Below are 19,731 nucleotides of genomic sequence, written 5' to 3' on the forward strand. Positions count from 1 at the left end.
TTTTGAGTTCAATGGTTACTAATCTGGAACAATCATTCCTCAGGAGTTTATTATATAATTTATATCTAGGGATGTTCACAGAAAATTGATAAATCAAGGGATCCATAAATCAAATCAAAATGAAAATTAAATCAAGCTGGAAAAAACTCAATACTTTTTTGGTTTGATTTTTTATATTAAAATCTGCGATGAAGTTTTATTTGATTCAATTAAACCAACTACACAAATACTATTTATTTATTTATTTTTATAATTTTACAATTTACACACACATATATAAATATTTGAAATTCTTTTATAATATACTACCTTTTATTCTTTTGAGCCTAAATTAACAAAATATGCAGAAAACAAATATTTAACTGTAGCATCTAGTAAGTAATAATAATATATAGGGAAAAAGTCAAAAATACCTCTCAACTTTGGTTTATTAGTTGAATATGCCCTTACCATTAAAATAGAACTATTTTTACCCTTGTCGTTAATAAATTTATCATTTGTACCCCTCTATGGAAGGAAATCCCCAAATTAATCAAAATTAAACTGAATTCTACCCATCAGTCTCTTCTTCAAATCCAATCCGACCCATTATAGCAAATACTCCAACTCACACTAAATTAAACCTCCACGATTTAAATAAAAAAAAAACATTGGATTGGATTGAACTTTGAAAAGATCTGCAACTTTACAACTAATTTCATGGATAGTCATTGAATTGGAGTTGAGGCTTTTTCTTCTTCTTCAATTGGAGCTGAAGTTTGAAGAACCAGATGTTCCACCATTTCAAAAAAAAAAAAAACTTGAGCTTAATCGAAAATATTATTTGGTTAGCTTGGGAAAAATAAAAATGATATTTGGATTTTCTTATTCTTAAAGGAAATAGATCGTTCCTTGCACTTCACCTCTGACGTTGTGCACATAAATGTCTGCATACACACCTTGCACTGGATATTCATGGCCTTCTTGTTCGCGTCAAGTTGGCCTCCTTTTGCGCCTTTCATCTTCTCGATGTTCTTCTCACGAGCCATCTTGGCTTTCTGACCGTTGCATCCATCCATTACTGCTGCAACGAACGTGAATTGAAATCCTAGAGAGCACCTTTGTTACGGGCGAAAAACAGTGGCCGGGATACGGCCCATTTGATTTGAATTGGATTTTAATTAAATGGGTTATGGGTCGGGTTATTGAAAATTCATTCTAAACAGATAATTGATTGAAATTGGGCAATTTGGGAGATTCCGTCCAAATCAGGGGTATATGTGTTAAGTTTGTAGACATCGAGGGTAAAAATAACTTTATTTTAACGGTAAGAGCATAGTTAACTAATCAATCAAAGTTGAGGAATATTTTTAACCCTTTTCTCTAATATATAAGTAAACATGCACATCATATATAACCTATTATGATTAATTGATACAAACATTTTAGAAGTAACAATCGATCTAAATTAAACCATAAACACCTAATACGTCGCCTTTGTTGTATATCTCGTTATCAAGTCTAGATTATATATCAAAACAAGTTGGCATCAAATTGCTTGAGAAGTAGCCATTTTCGATTTTGCTACATAATTGTCCGTTATATAAATATATACATACTATGCTTTTGCTTTTTAAATCGTTTACATTCTTAGTATTACTTATTACTTTTTTTTAGATTTTATCACTTTTATTTTATTTTTAACGATATTTTGTCATAATAATGACAATTACAGGTCAACATTAATAAATATAGTATATTCGAAATATCGTACGAGACAAAAAAGAAAAAGAAAAAAGACATGGTAGCAGCCTAGTCAAATACTTGTCAAAAATTGACATGAAACAGTATACTGATTACTGCGTCTATGTCTTCTTTTCTATAAAAGCCACATTGTACTGTCCCTTTGGTTGGCCCCGTTGAATTAAGAATTGAGAAAATTATGCTCAAACATCTAGAGCATATTATTAAATATAGTTATAATATTGATTATTTTTAATTTGTGGACATAGTTTTGTGAAATTTTGCTATTCGGTCTTCTAATTATATAAATTTAGAACTTGTATAATTCAATTACTGATTGTATCAATTTAGAATTTATATATCCTTATTGTAACTATTTGTATATAATTCATGAAAAAATCATAAATAAATTATCCTATTTGTATATTAGCAAGTGTAATATACAAAGCTAATATACAAACAGAGTTCTGTATAAATACAAAATTTGTATATACTTATGATGTTTGTATATTCACAAGTAAAATATACAAGCGAGCAAGCGAAATTACAAACCACAACCTCCATTTGTATATACTTAATTTGTTTGTATATTTGCAAGCGAAATATACAAACAGGCAAGTGAAATATATAAACGACAGTCTCCATAACAAACAGAACTATAGCTATGGAGCGCAATTACCAAAACTATAACTATAAAGTCTTATTATGTTTATTATCTTTGCTATATTTCATAAATTTTTATTTAAAAAAAATATTTTTGGATTTTTTTTTTTTAAGTTTAAAAGACAAAAATAAATTAAAAGTTCTAATTTATGTTATTTAAAAATAATAACTTATAAGCCAAAATCTATCCAAACCGGATTTAAGTAGCTAGCAAAGATGTTATGGGTCGTTTGGTGTGAGTGATAAAAATAAATAGTGATGGGATAATTTTTCGTATCTTGTTTGGTTGTCATGTTTGGGATAACTTATCTTCTAATCCCACCATTTATACCATGGTGATGAAATAAGTTATCATAGGATAGCTAACCATAGAATAACTAATCCTAAGATAACTTGTTCCCAACCAAACCATCCCTTAGTGTTTACTGAAAGACTGAAATCCTGCTAAAAGTAAAATAATATATAGCAGTTTTCAAATATCAATTGCTCTTGTTCACTTCAGAGGCTTTAATCACATAAATAGATCAGTCTAAGGGTGTGTGTTTGATATGGAGGAAAGTATTTATATTTTCGGTCCTAAATTAGATTTTCATTTATAAAGTTGATTAACTAATTTATATGGTATGGAAAATACAGATTTCAAGTTTAGGAAAATGACTTCTTGCTCTTTGTGTAGCGTTTCTTCTTCAGTTCCCTCTTCTATCGTGCATATGCTCATCATAAATTTGTTCTCTTGTTTTGTGATAATGAAACGTATCCACTTCAGATTCGAAATCTCTTCTAGTTCAAAATATTTGTCCATTACGATTAACCAATTTAATATATTTTCTAAATAACATAGAGAAAATAAATTTTGTAAGTAACATTCAGAATTAATTGTTTTCTTCTAAGCTTTAACCCTCCAAAACACCCATCCACTACCCACCACCCCTCCTCTCCACCGCTACCCCTACCCAAACCTCCACTCTTGTTGTTGTTTGCGTAAATCATATATAGATATTTTTAAGATGTATTTTTAATTGCTTATTAAATAAAAAAAAATAAGTAAACAAAATCACCATAAGATCATACATAAATATTTCTACCAAATACATTTGTCTAAGATCAGTATAACTTTGATTAATTTTATTGTAACAAAATTTGCTGATGAAATTGCAATTGAAGTAAAATCCTAACAAAAAACACGTGACGATTCAAATTGACAGCTGACGTAGGCACGTAGGTGGCCATAGATTCCCCTTTCTCATAATACTTAACTAGATCATATTATTCCATTCTTTGAAAAATAAAATGACATAATTTCTTCTTTAGTCTATTTCAAAAAGAATTATCCCTTTTTTTAGCAATATTTTAACTTCGATTTTTCACTATGTTTAAGGCCATAAAATTAAAAAGCATTTTGGTATATTTATTGTAACTTTAATTTAGAATAACAAAATTAAAAAGTCATTTTTCTTTGCTTAAACTCTGTTTCAAATTAAAGTAGACCACTTTTTTTTTAATACGGAGGGAGTACATCTTTTAAAATAGTTTTGGTTACTTACCAAGTATATATACGGATTGGATTGGATTGCATTGAATGAATAATTTAAAACAGATATATTAGTCCAATTAGGTTGAGCATAAAAACTTGCATCGTCATCGTTACTTTACCAATTTCTATAAAAATTCCCCCCATACAACTCTCTTTTTCAGTACCCTATTCTTATATCGTGGCTAATTTTAGTTCTTGTGTTACGAATGGGCAGCTATATCGACGAAAACCGGCAACCATTGTTGTTGGCGGAGGAAACCTCTGCGAACCGGTTGCCGGAGAATAAAATTGAACGAACGGAGGATGACGATGATAAGGATCTGAAAACAAGAGTATGGATCGAAACCAAAAAACTATGGCACATCGTTGGTCCAGCCATTTTCAGCCGTATAGCTACTTACACCATGAATATTATCACTCAAAGTTTTGCTGGTCACCTTGGTGAAGTTGAACTTGCTGCTATCTCCATTTCTAATACCGTCATTGTTGGCCTCAACTTTGGTCTCCTTGTATGTATCCCCTCAACTTCTTTCAAATTATTTTTCCTTATCTGCACATTTGAAAAACAGGGACGATTTATTGAATCTTCTTCATCAAATTGTTAAATTCTAATTATCGTAACACCCGATTCAAAAGTTGTATTCAAGTTACAAGTTCAAATTTCATGTTTGACATTTTTGTATTGAATTCCTTCCTCAAGTCATACAGTTACAATTCCATCCTTCAATTGGATCTTCATCATCAAAATTACTGACTTGCTTTTTGACATGGAAATGTAGTTAGGGATGGCGAGTGCATTAGAAACCTTATGCGGACAAGCTTATGGAGCAAAAAAGCACCATATGTTAGGAATATACATGCAGAGATCATGGATCGTTTTAACCCTCTGTTGTTTCCTTCTCCTTCCGATGTACACATTCGCTACCCCAATTTTAAAAGCACTAGGTCAACCAGACGACGTGGCAGAGCTATCAGGGGTAGTGGCGTTGTGGTTTATTCCGCTGCACTTCAGCTTTGCTTTTCAGTTTCCGATACAGAGGTTCCTTCAGAGCCAGCTGAAGACGGTGGTTATCGCCTGGATTTCACTGGCGGTACTGGCGATTCACACGGTGACCAGTTGGTTGTTTGTGTACAAACTGAATTTGGGGATAGTGGGAGCCGCCGTAGCACTAGACATATCGTGGTGGCTGCTGGTTATTGGAATGTTTATATACGCCGCATGCGGTGGGTGTCCAGAAACGTGGAGTGGGTTTTCGATACAAGCATTTTCGGGACTTTGGGAATTTTTTCGACTTTCCGCTGCTGCTGGTGTTATGCTTTGGTAAACATAAAAAAAATTAGATTTAGTTACAAAATTTGTCAGAAATCACTGCCAAGTAGTAATTCATAACTAACGGGATTTTAAATTTGTCATGGAAAATTAAAGGAAAAAAGTAAAATGAAGAGGTGCCAAATTCTATCCTTATTATTATTTATTTATTTAATTTGAAAATTTTCGTAGCTTGGAGAACTGGTACTATAGGATATTGATGCTGATGACAGGATATTTGGAGAATGCGACGTTGGCCCTTGATGCGTTGTCCATCTGGTATGTCATTCGTCGTGTCTCTTGTAATATTTATATGTGACATTTTAAAAAATATTTTTATAATTTAAAATATTTAAAATTTATTTTAGATTATAATTTCTTTTTATTTTAAACTTGTGTCGAGTCAAACGATGTTAAAGAAAGAATAATTTATTGAGCCTACAAAAGTAGCTACAATTTAATTGGAATTTCACATGCAATAGTTCTTTGTTTTGTGTTTCCCTTTGTTGCAGCATGAATATTAATGGTTGGGAGATGATGATACCACTTGCTTTCTTCGCTGCCACCGGGTAATTAATACTTTTCTTTTCTTTTATATAAAATAAAATATATTCTCTTATTCTCATTTTAAATGTTCTATAATCTCTGGGCAAATTGGTAATAAGATATTTGATTTTAATACAATTAAAATAACTAAAAAAAATGTATTGAAAATGAGTATACAAAGGAAATCTAATATGTATAAATAAAGGGTTCACTTTTAGAGATCTCATATTTAAAGTCTGAGAACTAAAAAATAAAATTTTAATAAAAAAATAACTACCTCTATTAAAGAGTCTTACACACTTCAAATTTAAATTAATTGAAGCCTTAAAAGCAAATACCCAAACACATGTGTTAGTCATAATATATCATTTCATCAAAATAAGTTTTCATTTTTAATTTAACGGAATTACGTCTACACATATGTTTTCTTTAAAAGAAGGAATAATGAAGTTAAGGAACGGAAGTCTCTTTGAATCGGCCAAATTCGTAAGAGTGATTTTTGAAATGATATTGGTAAAGTTGAAAGACTTTTTTATTGAAAAGAAAAGTAATTTCTTGTATTTGTTTAAATTTTAATGGATAAAGTTATTTGATATATGCGAGGGTGAAACGTAATAAATATTTCATAAAATTAATTAAAATATATGTAAATTAATTCGAACACTATAGTAATTTTTTTTATTTTAAAGAAAGAGGCACAGTAGGAAGTCCTTTGGGGCCTGAAAAGTGCTACTCCTTATGTTTCATTTTATATGATATAGTTTGAGTTGGTAAAGAGTTTAATAAAGAAATTAAAGAAATACTTTTGAAACTTGTGGCTTAAAATGAGTGGATAGTTGTTTGTGTTAATAAATCATTTCATGAAGAATAAATAAGTATTTTAAAGTTAAATTGTTACTAAATATAGAAAAATGTCAAGCTTTTGAAACTCACGAAAAGAAGTTGTTGGAAAACTATATGCACAGCGGAAGCATATTAGAATCATGCTTCTTACATGAATAATAGATAACCAATACGTTTATGCTAAAACACATATAATCATGCTAGAACACATAAACTTGCTGAAATGTAATACAATAATTACCTCTTGAAGTGTGATCAGATATCTTTAAGTGAATTCAAAAGTTAGACAACACTTTCATGGTCTTCTACGGTGATCCTAAGTTCACATCCGAACTCTCTCAATACTTGGTGGGCAAGTATCGAATAGAAAACTTATTCACTTTCTAGGTTAGAAGAAACCCTACTTATAGAAATTTCTTCCCAACCCAAAAAGGAGACCAAAGACACGTCAGATTTCTTGAAACAAAAACACACGCTACTTTCCTTCTTTTCCCTTAGAAAATAGGATTCTGATTTCTAGTTAAATATGGGCACTGTAGGGACTATGAAATTAATTACTGAGGCTTCCTATTATGGAAATAATTTCAAATAATTAATTTGAATTATTCTTACCATAATAAATTACAAATAATTCTACTAGAAATTCGTAATTGCACTGCTCTATTTATATTTCAAAATAATTTCCCATTAAACACTTATGAAATTTCCCATGTTAAGATTACATATATTAATCAATAAATTAAATTACTGACGAATTTAATTCAATGATTAATTTCCTTTAGAGCACGGCTTAACTTATTTCTTGTGTCGGATTCATAAATCCACGTGCAAGGTTTGACACGATGAAAGCTTATAAGCTTCTCAAAAAGGCATATCATCATTATCTATATCGAGACATGGATTCCATCAAGTAACATATTATTTCACCAATATATAAATTATCATCCAATCTACTAGTCATATTGACTCATATGAGAATCTCACCTTTTAATAAATCAAAACATTACTTAATATACGGAAAAGGGTCAAAATTGCCCATGAACTATGCGAAATAGACCACTTATACCCTCCATTACATTTTGGGATCAAAAATACCCCCGCAGATATCCCAGGAGACCACAAATACCCTCAAGAGTTAACACCTCAATTTTTTAGTGACATGGCAAGCCACATGGGACTAATCCCTCCACCTAAGCATTGCCAACTAAGATTTACTACAAAAGAACTTGACTTTTAGTGGCGACAAAGTCGCCACAAAATCCCAAAATATTGCCACTAAAGGTTATGAGTGATTTTTAGTGGCGACTAAGGCTCCAACAACCATTCGCTAGTAAAACCTATTTTTTCAACAAAAAAATATGATAATTAATTTTCGATTGCGACCTAATTTTCTAAAATAAATAACTTGCAATATCCATATTAAAAACATCCAATATTATTACGAAAAATAATCAAAATTACTTCTCGATTCAAATCTCCTACTATATATATATATATAATGCATCATTGTACATTTTATACATTTACATATGACATAAAAATAAAACATATAGTGTCTTCAAACTCCTACTTAATCGATATCATATTTGGTTTTTTAAAAACAATGAAGAAAAAAACACAAAATTAGAATTTAATGTTAAAAACTTTTAGTGACGATTTTCTGGGCTATTGTGGCGACTGTTGTTGCCACTAAAGGTCTAGTTCTTTTGTAGTGAATCCTAGTTGGCAACGCTTAGATGGAAGGATTAGTCCCACGTGGCAAGCCACGTCAACAAAAATTTGGGGTGTTAACTCTTGAGGGTATTTGTGGTCTCTTAGGATAACAGCAGGGGCATTTTTTATCCCAAAATGTAACGAAGGGTATAAATGGTCTATTTCATATAGTTCGGGGGCAATTTTGACCCTTTTCCGATTAATATATACAGATCATGATAGTTATATTAGGATTGAAAATATAAGTATATTTAATAGTTTAGAGAATATGTTTTTGTCAGTCAGTCTAAAACAACTATCTCTACTCGGTTCGATTCAATACCTACAAAATGCACTAGCACAAGAAATTGAAACTATACCGTTCCCATAATTAAGATAAATTATACATAATCTTGTGCTACAATCGTACCGATGGCATGTTCAATTTCTATATTAGATTGTGAATAAATAAATTTTATACTTATAAGAACGATGATTTAATCCTCGGTGTATATGCTAAAAACTCTATACACTAAACCATCTACTATACAAGTAAACAGACACCATAAATGAATATATGATCCATTAAAACGGAATAAATAATTATTCTATAATAAAAACTATTTTTAAACATATGATTAATAGTATATATCCCAACAATCTCTCATTTAGACATTTAATCATCACAATTGTTATAATGTACTATATCTAAATGCATGGTTAATAGTCTATATCCTAACAATCTTTCAATTAGATGTTTAGTTTTAAAAATTGTTAAAATATTAAATTTAAACACATGATTAATAGTATATATCCTAACAAAAGTAAATCATATAAATTGTATGACAACTTTTTTATTGAAATTTAAAAACCTACCATCACAACTTGTAGTTCTGGTCTCTAGTGAAGAAGTTGTTACGTGTTGGGAACTTGTGATGCATAACAATTGACAGAAAAACGATAAATTAAGAAAATGATGTTGTTGTCTCTTTGTACCATTTGATTTGTGGTCATAAAATATACAAAGGGATAGTGACAAACTGACAATTAGTGAATTAGACAATTAATTGTCAGTCTCAGTCATTTGTTTTACTTTTGAATCTTAATGTAATACTAATATATTCAAATTAAAATTATTTTGAACTGATAAACTCAGTGATTCATGTCCTTGTATTTTAGTTTTTCATATCTATCAATTGAACATGAAAGACACAAACAGCCAAGATTATTATTAGGTGTAATATTTTGTAGGTTTCTTTCGTGTCTTTATTAAATTCCATAGGATAAATTAAAAATTCAACTTTATACCTATTCGTTCATTTCACATTTATAAGCATAATATTATTTCTACTACGTACTGAAGTTGAGATTGTATGAAGTAATATATATTGTTACAAACTTACTATAGTAATCACAAACATAATATAATATGAATATTTATAATCAAAGATAATATCTCATATGATCACTTGATTATGAATTTGCTCTTCGAAAGTCAACTATATATATGGATTGTTCTCTCATAACGTCACTTAACTATATATGGATTTTTTTTCTCTCAAAAAGACACTCAACTTTGTTTTTTAATTTAAAAATCACTCAAATATGAAAACTTTACTTACAAAATCACTTGATCTATTTGATTGATATTTTCATTAAGATTTGTTGCAATAAAAAGATATCTACTAAAAATATAATATTATTGGACTGATTAGATTAATATATTACTAATTAGATCACGGCTCGATTTCTACTTTTGCACCCGTGATTAATCTGTATATGTTATGGCACAAATTATCAAGTAGATCACATTAGTTACTTTATTCTACCGTCTGCCACTGTATACATGATTTCTATTAATCCATTGTTAATCACCTTTTAAAAATAGGGAAACCAACTTATTTTTTTAACCATGTCAGAGGAATAATTTCTAAAACAACTTGTTGTAAAAAACAGATTGAACCTCATCTCGATTCTGTTTTACTTCTTTCATTTTTATTTGTTCAATAATTACAAGATTTATTTCACGTATGATTACTCAAATTTAATTTTATTATACTAAAGTCGCTTATTTTTTCAGAGTGAGAGTAGCGAATGAGCTAGGTGCTGGAAGAGGAAAGGCAGCAAAATTCGCAACAGCCGTATCAGTGATACAATCAACCATTATAGGGCTAATATTTTGTGTACTAATAATGATATATCAAGATAAATTTTCTCTAATCTTCTCATCAAGCTTTGATGTCCTAAAAGCTTTTAAGAAGATTTCTTACCTTCTTGCATTTACCATTCTTCTAAACAGTGTTCAACCTGTTTTATCCGGTAATTATTACGTTAATTTTAATTATGTTTCCACTATAATATATAAGAGTTTAACTTATATACGTTGAGGATCTGGTGAAAAAATAATAATAGAAAGATGATTTGTTTGTTACAGGGGTTGCTGTTGGTTCAGGGTGGCAATCAAAAGTGGCTTATATTAATTTAGGTTGTTATTACCTTGTTGGAGTCCCTCTTGGAATTCTTATGGGTATGGTTCTCCACACTGGTCTTGAGGTATGCTGGTCTCTTTCTTTCTTACGAATTTCATACTATTTTTATCATATAGTTACAAATTAATGTTTATTATAGAAGTGTATCTGTAATTATCTTATACATGATTTGATTCTATATATACTACCTTTTAAGCCGTTGGTCATTGTGGTCGAGGACTTGGGCGATGAGTCTGTTGATTACCCTGATATCATGATAACACGAGAAATTATTTACTCAAAAATTAATCTCTCTTTTTCCTATCATTATTCGATACAACAAGGGAGAATATATCGACAATTGAATTACATAATATTGCATTAGAATTAAGACTCCTAGCTATAGTTTAGTCGGCTGTTTGCATCCATAGGAATTAGAGTTGCATGAATAGAATAGTTCATGATTGGACACTGTATAATAATCGTCAATGCATTAAACGTAAATTCATTTTTATATTTAGAAAAATGTTAAAGAAAAATAATTGTGATTATGTGAAAAATAAATAATTGTGGTTATAGTTGTGACAATTTGAATTAGAGTTCTATTTGTGGTTATAAGTGAAAAATGGAATTGTAGGGCATGTGGGCAGGAATGATTTTTGGAGGAACAGCTTTGCAGACGATAGTACTGGCTTTTATAACGTATCGTTCTGATTGGGAGAAAGAGGTACCAAACTATTATTGTAGTACTTAATATCTTTTTTTCATGCAAATACAAAATTCTGAAACTTGTTTTCCCATTTTATGAAATCGAAAATATCTTAATAATAAGAATTAATATAGTTGTGCAATTTTTTTTGGCAGGCTAGAAAAGCTAGAATGCATGTTGAAAAGTGGTCCGACCCACCTCCAGTTAGTCAATCGTAGATGATGATGTTATTTTTGTGCAAGTGGAATTTGTTTAATGAATTGTATAACTAGATGAGGCATGCCACATTATAACCTCTAAAACTTTTTGGAAATGCTCTGCTGTTGCTGTTGTTGTAATCAACTCGTTGAGAATATAATAAACTAATAAAAATATTCTCTATTTAATAACTTATTTAGATGAGATAGTTATACACTTAAATATGATATGTGTCACATTCTTTTTTTTCCAACCGGCGGAAGGGTTTTTTCAAGTGATGGTATTGATTTAGGGATTATTTTACTTTTTAGAGTCGCCACTTGAAATAGAGTTATGGTGTTCCAAGTCACCTTTTTGTTTAATCCCTAATCATAAGGAAATGACTCTTTAATATGGTCTGCAAACTACAAATTCGGGTAAGAAATTATGTTGACCGATGAGAAGGTATTAGGTATCCCTCAAGTCTCGTGGTTCTAACACGGTCGCTTTTATTGACTTTTACTTAAATTATGATTATTTTTTGGATATATGTTTATAGGCCACAGTTTTACTCGCAATTTTTATTGTTGAAATTTTATTTGGTCTCAACCTAGATGAGTAACCGCATTCTTGGTCTTGACATTTAGAGACATAACTGTCTTCTTTTATCACACTTAATAATCTTATCCCTTTTTTTTTTAAGTCTCTACTTTAAATCAATGCAAATTAATTATATTATTGGATAAGGTGCGTCACCGCATCCTTGAGTTTATTTTAATGTTTCAAAAAAATATTTGTAACCACATTCTTAATTGAAACAAATATTTTTTAATGTGTCTAAATGTTTGTTTCAACATTAAAAGAAAATATTTATTTCTTATAAAGAAAAAGGAAATAAAGTAAAATACTAAACTTCTAGAATAAAATTTTGGATCATTTTCATATCATTTATTTATTTTATTATTCTTAAAGTTGATGTCAAAATTAAGCATACATGTTCTCAAACAACAAAACTATACCAAATTGTTAAAAATAAATCTCATTTTTTGATTGATAAAATAAAACAGCAATAACTTTTTTACTTATTTTTTGCCTAACAATTCCTACTTTATCAATATTATCTAAATGAAGACAAGAACAATGCCATGACCTTTCATTTTTAAGAGGTCACAACTTAACAAATAAAAATAAATAAAGAGAAAATAATCATCGATTAAAGCTACATTCATTCATTAAACAAAAAATATAACACTTGATTCATTCTTCATTTCAATCAAATTATGAATAAAATAAAAAATAAAAGAAAACTTATCATATAGTTACATCAAATTCCATAAATAAATTAATTTAAGGCAAAGTTATACCTCAAATGAGACGAGAGGGGTTGCTCAGATGGTAAGCACCCCTCACTTCCAACCCGAAGTTTGTGAGTTCGAGTCACCAAGGGAGCAAAAGGGTGGGAGCTCCTAGGGAGGGTAAAAAAAAAAAACCTCAAATGAAGAAAATAAGTACCGCAAAACCTTGATCGAAGCTCGATTAAAACACTCACAAATCTTTTGTAAATTGTATGTAACGGTTTATGTGTTGTATTTATATGAAAATAGTAATGAAGAAGGAAGAAAAATACAAATGTGTTGGTGAATTATAGAAGGAAAAATAATATAAAAATAGAGCGACTTTTTTTCTCTTTCTTTTCTGTCCGTTTTGTGTGTGTGTGTTGCTTTTCTTTGCTGATTCTTTTTTCTGTGTCGTGTTTGTGTTGTGTGTGTATAATATCGTAGTATGTAGTAGAGCACTGGGTAGTGTAGGTGGTGATGTGTGTCTGTGTTGTGTCGTGTGTGTTGTGCAGGTGGTGTGAGGGGAGAACTGGGGGTTAAGGTGAGTGAAGTGGGTAGAGGTTTAGGGGTATGGGTAGCTTAGGTTATTTTTTAAAATTAAATATATATAAAAAATAAATTAATTAGTTTGAACTAAAAAGTTAAATAGCCAATCTAAAAATATAATTAAGAAACATTGGCTTATAAAGTGAAATCTAAATTAAAAGAATATATATTTTCTGTAAGTTTTCATTATTTTTTTTTAAACAAGTGAAAATAAAACTTACCTTAAAAAGTAATTCTATTTTTGTTGTTTTCAAATCTTTTAAAATAAACTTAATAAAATAAGATAAAAGTCAAAATATTTAAGCTCTAAAAATGGTGTTAAACTTAAATTCGGTCAAAAATTACGTGTCTACGATATGCATTATACATTAATTATTTTTATACATTTCTCTATATATCGATAAGTAAATTCCGATCAGGCGAGCATCTAGTCGATCCTCGAATAGTTTTTAATTCCGATCGCAAACCTATTTCATTCCCTGCAATGAGCACAAGCAAATAATATCTATAAATTCAATTAAATTTTGCCTTTATAAATTATATCCATTTGCAGCATGTATACCTGTATTTATAGAAGTTTATGAAAAGATAGTTACCAAAGTAAAAGGAAATAAACTGAGTCATCCGATCAATAGTTAATTCGTTTGGTTAAATATCAAACCAAACGAATTAGCTATTGTTATTATCGGTTATCTCTTATCTTTCTTTTATGTTTTAATATCTCATTCCCTTCTTATTAAACCTTTTTTTTATGTTAATCTCTCCTAATTAGTTAGTGTGTTACTACTTTATTATGCTATTTTGTTTCAATCATATATCTAACAATATTTCATTGAAAATTCTTATCATATTAAAATAAAGCTTTAAAAACTAAATTCATGTGGTATTTATATTAAAAAAAATCCTCTACCTCCACCAATATTTCGAACATGCATTTAACTGATTTGTCTAAATATCACAATTCACAAGCCCAATGAACACTCAACCATATCTAAAAGAGCATAGAGAAAATTTTAAAATAACACATTTTGATTAACTGACCGTCAAATATGCTAAGTCATATAACATAATAACCAAAATCGCAATCAGACAATATTTTGATTACCAAAATTACTATTTTTCCTATATTTATTGGTCTTCTTCTTTCGTGAGATAAGAGAAAGAGAAAATCCTTTTTTATATTCTTCTAAGTTCTATATTAATCTAGTATGCTGAGTTTTCTTATTATGAATTTTCGTTAGTTTCTGACTCCTAGTTTATACTAGAAGAGTTTGTCTCTGGATACATTTATATCGATCGAGTGAAATATTTTTATGCACAATATCTTTAACACGCCTCAAGCTACAAGAATTTTTACAAGTGTTTGTGATGAAATACTCTCCATAAGCTTTCCACCAATATTTTGGTACTAATGCAATAGGACTCTTGCTTCTGATTTATCCCCTAACCATATTGATGTTCCTGAGTTCTAGTCTTTCTGGTAGCCAATGATCTAAGGGAGCTAGCAGTGCAAAGATACCCCCTCTTTCTCCCACTCAAGAAACTCATGTTTCTTTTACTTTCAGGCCACTAATTTTCCTTATCTGATATCATGATAACACGAGAAATTATTTACTCAAAAATTAATCGCTCTTTTTCCTATCATTATTCGATACAAACAGGGAGAATATATCGTCAATTGAATTACATAATATTGTATTGAGTTGGTTGGTTGTTTGTATCCGTAGGAATTAGACTTGCATGAGTAGAACAGTTCGTGATTGGATACTATATAATAACCATTAAACGTAAACTCATTTATATATAAAGAAAAATAATTGTGGTTATAGTTGTGACAATTTGAATTTTATTTGGGGTTAATAAGTGAAAAATGGAATTGTAGGGCATGTGGGCAGGAATGATTTTTGGAGGAACAACTTTGCAGACGATAATACTGGCTTTTATAACGTATCGTTGTGATTGGGAGAAAGAGGTACTATACTATTATTAAAGTAATTAATACTTTTTTTCCATGCAAATGCAAAAATTTGGAACTTGTTTTCCCATTTTATGAAATCGTAAATATCTTAATAATAAGAATTAATATAGTTGTGCAATTTTTTTGGCAGGCTACAAAAGCTAGAATGCATGTTGAAAAGTGGTCTGAGCCACCTCCAGTTAGTCAATCGTAGATGATGATGATGCTATTTTTGTGCAAGTCGATTTTGTTTAATAAATAGTATAACTAGATGAGGCATGCAACATTATAAGTTTATAACCTCTAAAATTTTTGGAAATGCTCTGCCGTTGTTGTAATTAACTCGTTGGGAATATAATAAAATAATAAAAATATTCTCTATTTAATAACTTATTTAGATGAGATGATTACACACTTAAACATGATATGCATTATTTTTTTATACATTTCTCTCTATCGATACGATAAATTCCGAGTGAGCATCTAGTCGATCCTCAAATAGTTTCTAATTCCGATCGCAAACCTATTTCATTCCCTGCAATGAGCACGAGCAAATAATATCTATAAATTCAATTAAATGTTGCCTTTATAAATTATATCCATATGCAGCATGTATACCTATATTCATAGACTTTTATGAAAAGATAGATGCCAAAGTAAAAATAAATAAATTGAGTCATCCGATCAATGGTTAATTCGTTTGGTTAAATATCAAACCAAACGAATTAGCTATTGTTACTATCGGTTATCTCTTATCTTTCTTTTATGTTTTAATATTTCATTCCCTTCTTATTAAACCTTTTTTTATGTTAATCTCTCCTTAGTTAGTATGTTACTACTTTGATGTTGTTTTGTTTCAATCATATATCTAACAATATTTCATTGAAAATCCTTATCATATTAAAACAAAGCTTTAAAAACTAAATTCATGTGGTATTTCAATAAAAAAAAAATCCTCTACCTCCACTAACATTTCGAACATGCATTTAACTGATTTGTCTAAATATAACAATTCACAAGCCCAATAAACACTCAATCATATCTAAAAGAGCATAGAAAATTTTTTAAAATAACACATTTTGATTAACTGACCGTCAAATATGCTAAGTCATATAACATAATAACCAAAATCGCAATCAGACAATATTTTGATTACCAAAATTACTATTTTTCCTATATTTATTGGTCTTCTTCTTTCGTGAGATAAGAGAAAGAGAAAATCCTTTTTTATATTCTTCTAAGTTCTATATTAATCTAGTATGCTGAGTTTTCTTATTATGAATTTTCGTTAGTTTCTGACTCCTAGTTTATACTAGAAGAGTTTGTCTCTGGATACATTTATATCGATCGAGTGAAATATTTTTATGCACAATATCTTTAACACGCCTCAAGCTACAAGAATTTTTACAAGTGTTTGTGATGAAATACTCTCCATAAGCTTTCCACCAATATTTGGTACTAATGCAATAGGACTCTTGCTTCTGATTTATCCCCTAACCATATTGATGTTCCTGAGTTCTAGTCTTTCTGGTAGCCAATGATCTAAGGGAGCTAGCAGTGCAAAGATACCCCCTCTTTCTCCCACTCAAGAAACTCATGTTTCTTTTACTTTCAGGCCACTAATTTTCCTTATCTGATATCATGATAACACGAGAAATTATTTACTCAAAAATTAATCGCTCTTTTTCCTATCATTATTCGATACAAACAGGGAGAATATATCGTCAATTGAATTACATAATATTGTATTGAGTTGGTTGGTTGTTTGTATCCGTAGGAATTAGACTTGCATGAGTAGAACAGTTCGTGATTGGATACTATATAATAACCATTAAACGTAAACTCATTTATATATAAAGAAAAATAATTGTGGTTATAGTTGTGACAATTTGAATTTTATTTGGGGTTAATAAGTGAAAAATGGAATTGTAGGGCATGTGGGCAGGAATGATTTTTGGAGGAACAACTTTGCAGACGATAATACTGGCTTTTATAACGTATCGTTGTGATTGGGAGAAAGAGGTACTATACTATTATTAAAGTAATTAATACTTTTTTTCCATGCAAATGCAAAAATTTGGAACTTGTTTTCCCATTTTATGAAATCGTAAATATCTTAATAATAAGAATTAATATAGTTGTGCAATTTTTTTGGCAGGCTACAAAAGCTAGAATGCATGTTGAAAAGTGGTCTGAGCCACCTCCAGTTAGTCAATCGTAGATGATGATGATGCTATTTTTGTGCAAGTCGATTTTGTTTAATAAATAGTATAACTAGATGAGGCATGCAACATTATAAGTTTATAACCTCTAAAATTTTTGGAAATGCTCTGCCGTTGTTGTAATTAACTCGTTGGGAATATAATAAAATAATAAAAATATTCTCTATTTAATAACTTATTTAGATGAGATGATTACACACTTAAACATGATATGCATTATTTTTTTATACATTTCTCTCTATCGATACGATAAATTCCGAGTGAGCATCTAGTCGATCCTCAAATAGTTTCTAATTCCGATCGCAAACCTATTTCATTCCCTGCAATGAGCACGAGCAAATAATATCTATAAATTCAATTAAATGTTGCCTTTATAAATTATATCCATATGCAGCATGTATACCTATATTCATAGACTTTTATGAAAAGATAGATGCCAAAGTAAAAATAAATAAATTGAGTCATCCGATCAATGGTTAATTCGTTTGGTTAAATATCAAACCAAACGAATTAGCTATTGTTACTATCGGTTATCTCTTATCTTTCTTTTATGTTTTAATATTTCATTCCCTTCTTATTAAACCTTTTTTTATGTTAATCTCTCCTTAGTTAGTATGTTACTACTTTGATGTTGTTTTGTTTCAATCATATATCTAACAATATTTCATTGAAAATCCTTATCATATTAAAACAAAGCTTTAAAAACTAAATTCATGTGGTATTTCAATAAAAAAAAAATCCTCTACCTCCACTAACATTTCGAACATGCATTTAACTGATTTGTCTAAATATAACAATTCACAAGCCCAATAAACACTCAATCATATCTAAAAGAGCATAGAAAATTTTTTAAAATAACACATTTTGATTAACTGACCGTCAAATATGCTAAGTCATATAACATAATAACCAAAATCGCAATCAGACAATATTTTGATTACCAAAATTACTATTTTTCCTATATTTATTGGTCTTCTTCTTTCGTGAGATAAGAGAAAGAGAAAATCCTTTTTTATATTCTTCTAAGTTCTATATTAATCTAGTATGCTGAGTTTTCTTATTATGAATTTTCGTTAGTTTCTGACTCCTAGTTTATACTAGAAGAGTTTGTCTCTGGATACATTTATATCGATCGAGTGAAATATTTTTATGCACAATATCTTTAACACGCCTCAAGCTACAAGAATTTTTACAAGTGTTTGTGATGAAATACTCTCCATAAGCTTTCCACCAATATTTTGGTACTAATGCAATAGGACTCTTGCTTCTGATTTATCCCCTAACCATATTGATGTTCCTGAGTTCTAGTCTTTCTGGTAGCCAATGATCTAAGGGAGCTAGCAGTGCAAAGATACCCCCTCTTTCTCCCACTCAAGAAACTCATGTTTCTTTTACTTTCAGGCCACTAATTTTCCTTATCTGATATCATGATAACACGAGAAATTATTTACTCAAAAATTAATCGCTCTTTTTCCTATCATTATTCGATACAAACAGGGAGAATATATCGTCAATTGAATTACATAATATTGTATTGAGTTGGTTGGTTGTTTGTATCCGTAGGAATTAGACTTGCATGAGTAGAACAGTTCGTGATTGGATACTATATAATAACCATTAAACGTAAACTCATTTATATATAAAGAAAAATAATTGTGGTTATAGTTGTGACAATTTGAATTTTATTTGGGGTTAATAAGTGAAAAATGGAATTGTAGGGCATGTGGGCAGGAATGATTTTTGGAGGAACAACTTTGCAGATGATAATACTGGCTTTTATAACGTATCGTTGTGATTGGGAGAAAGAGGTACTATACTATTATTAAAGTAATTAATACTTTTTTTCCATGCAAATGCAAAAATTTGGAACTTGTTTTCCCATTTTATGAAATCGTAAATATCTTAATAATAAGAATTAATATAGTTGTGCAATTTTTTTGGCAGGCTACAAAAGCTAGAATGCATGTTGAAAAGTGGTCTGAGCCACCTCCAGTTAGTCAATCGTA

The 19,731-nt window shown here is 29.8% G+C and overlaps 1 protein-coding gene across 1 annotated transcript; it reads left to right on the forward strand.

Annotated features, from left to right (window-relative positions):
• The first annotated feature begins 4,125 nt into the window (after nt 1–4,125).
• On the forward strand, nt 4,126–11,763 carry LOC125814267 (protein DETOXIFICATION 27-like). Its single transcript, XM_049493735.1, has 8 exons — nt 4,126–4,428; nt 4,699–5,240; nt 5,421–5,507; nt 5,741–5,797; nt 10,390–10,628; nt 10,744–10,862; nt 11,415–11,504; nt 11,642–11,763. The coding sequence occupies exons 1-8, from the start codon at nt 4,126–4,128 to the stop codon at nt 11,702–11,704; spliced, it is 1,500 nt and encodes a 499-aa protein (XP_049349692.1). The 3' UTR covers nt 11,705–11,763.
• Nucleotides 11,764–19,731: the final 7,968 nt, after the last annotated feature.

The sequence above is a fragment of the Solanum verrucosum genome, unplaced genomic scaffold, assembly GCF_900185275.1.
Source record: "Solanum verrucosum unplaced genomic scaffold, falcon-dt-bn FXZP01000230.1, whole genome shotgun sequence".
NCBI classification, from domain to species: Eukaryota; Viridiplantae; Streptophyta; class Magnoliopsida; order Solanales; family Solanaceae; genus Solanum; species Solanum verrucosum.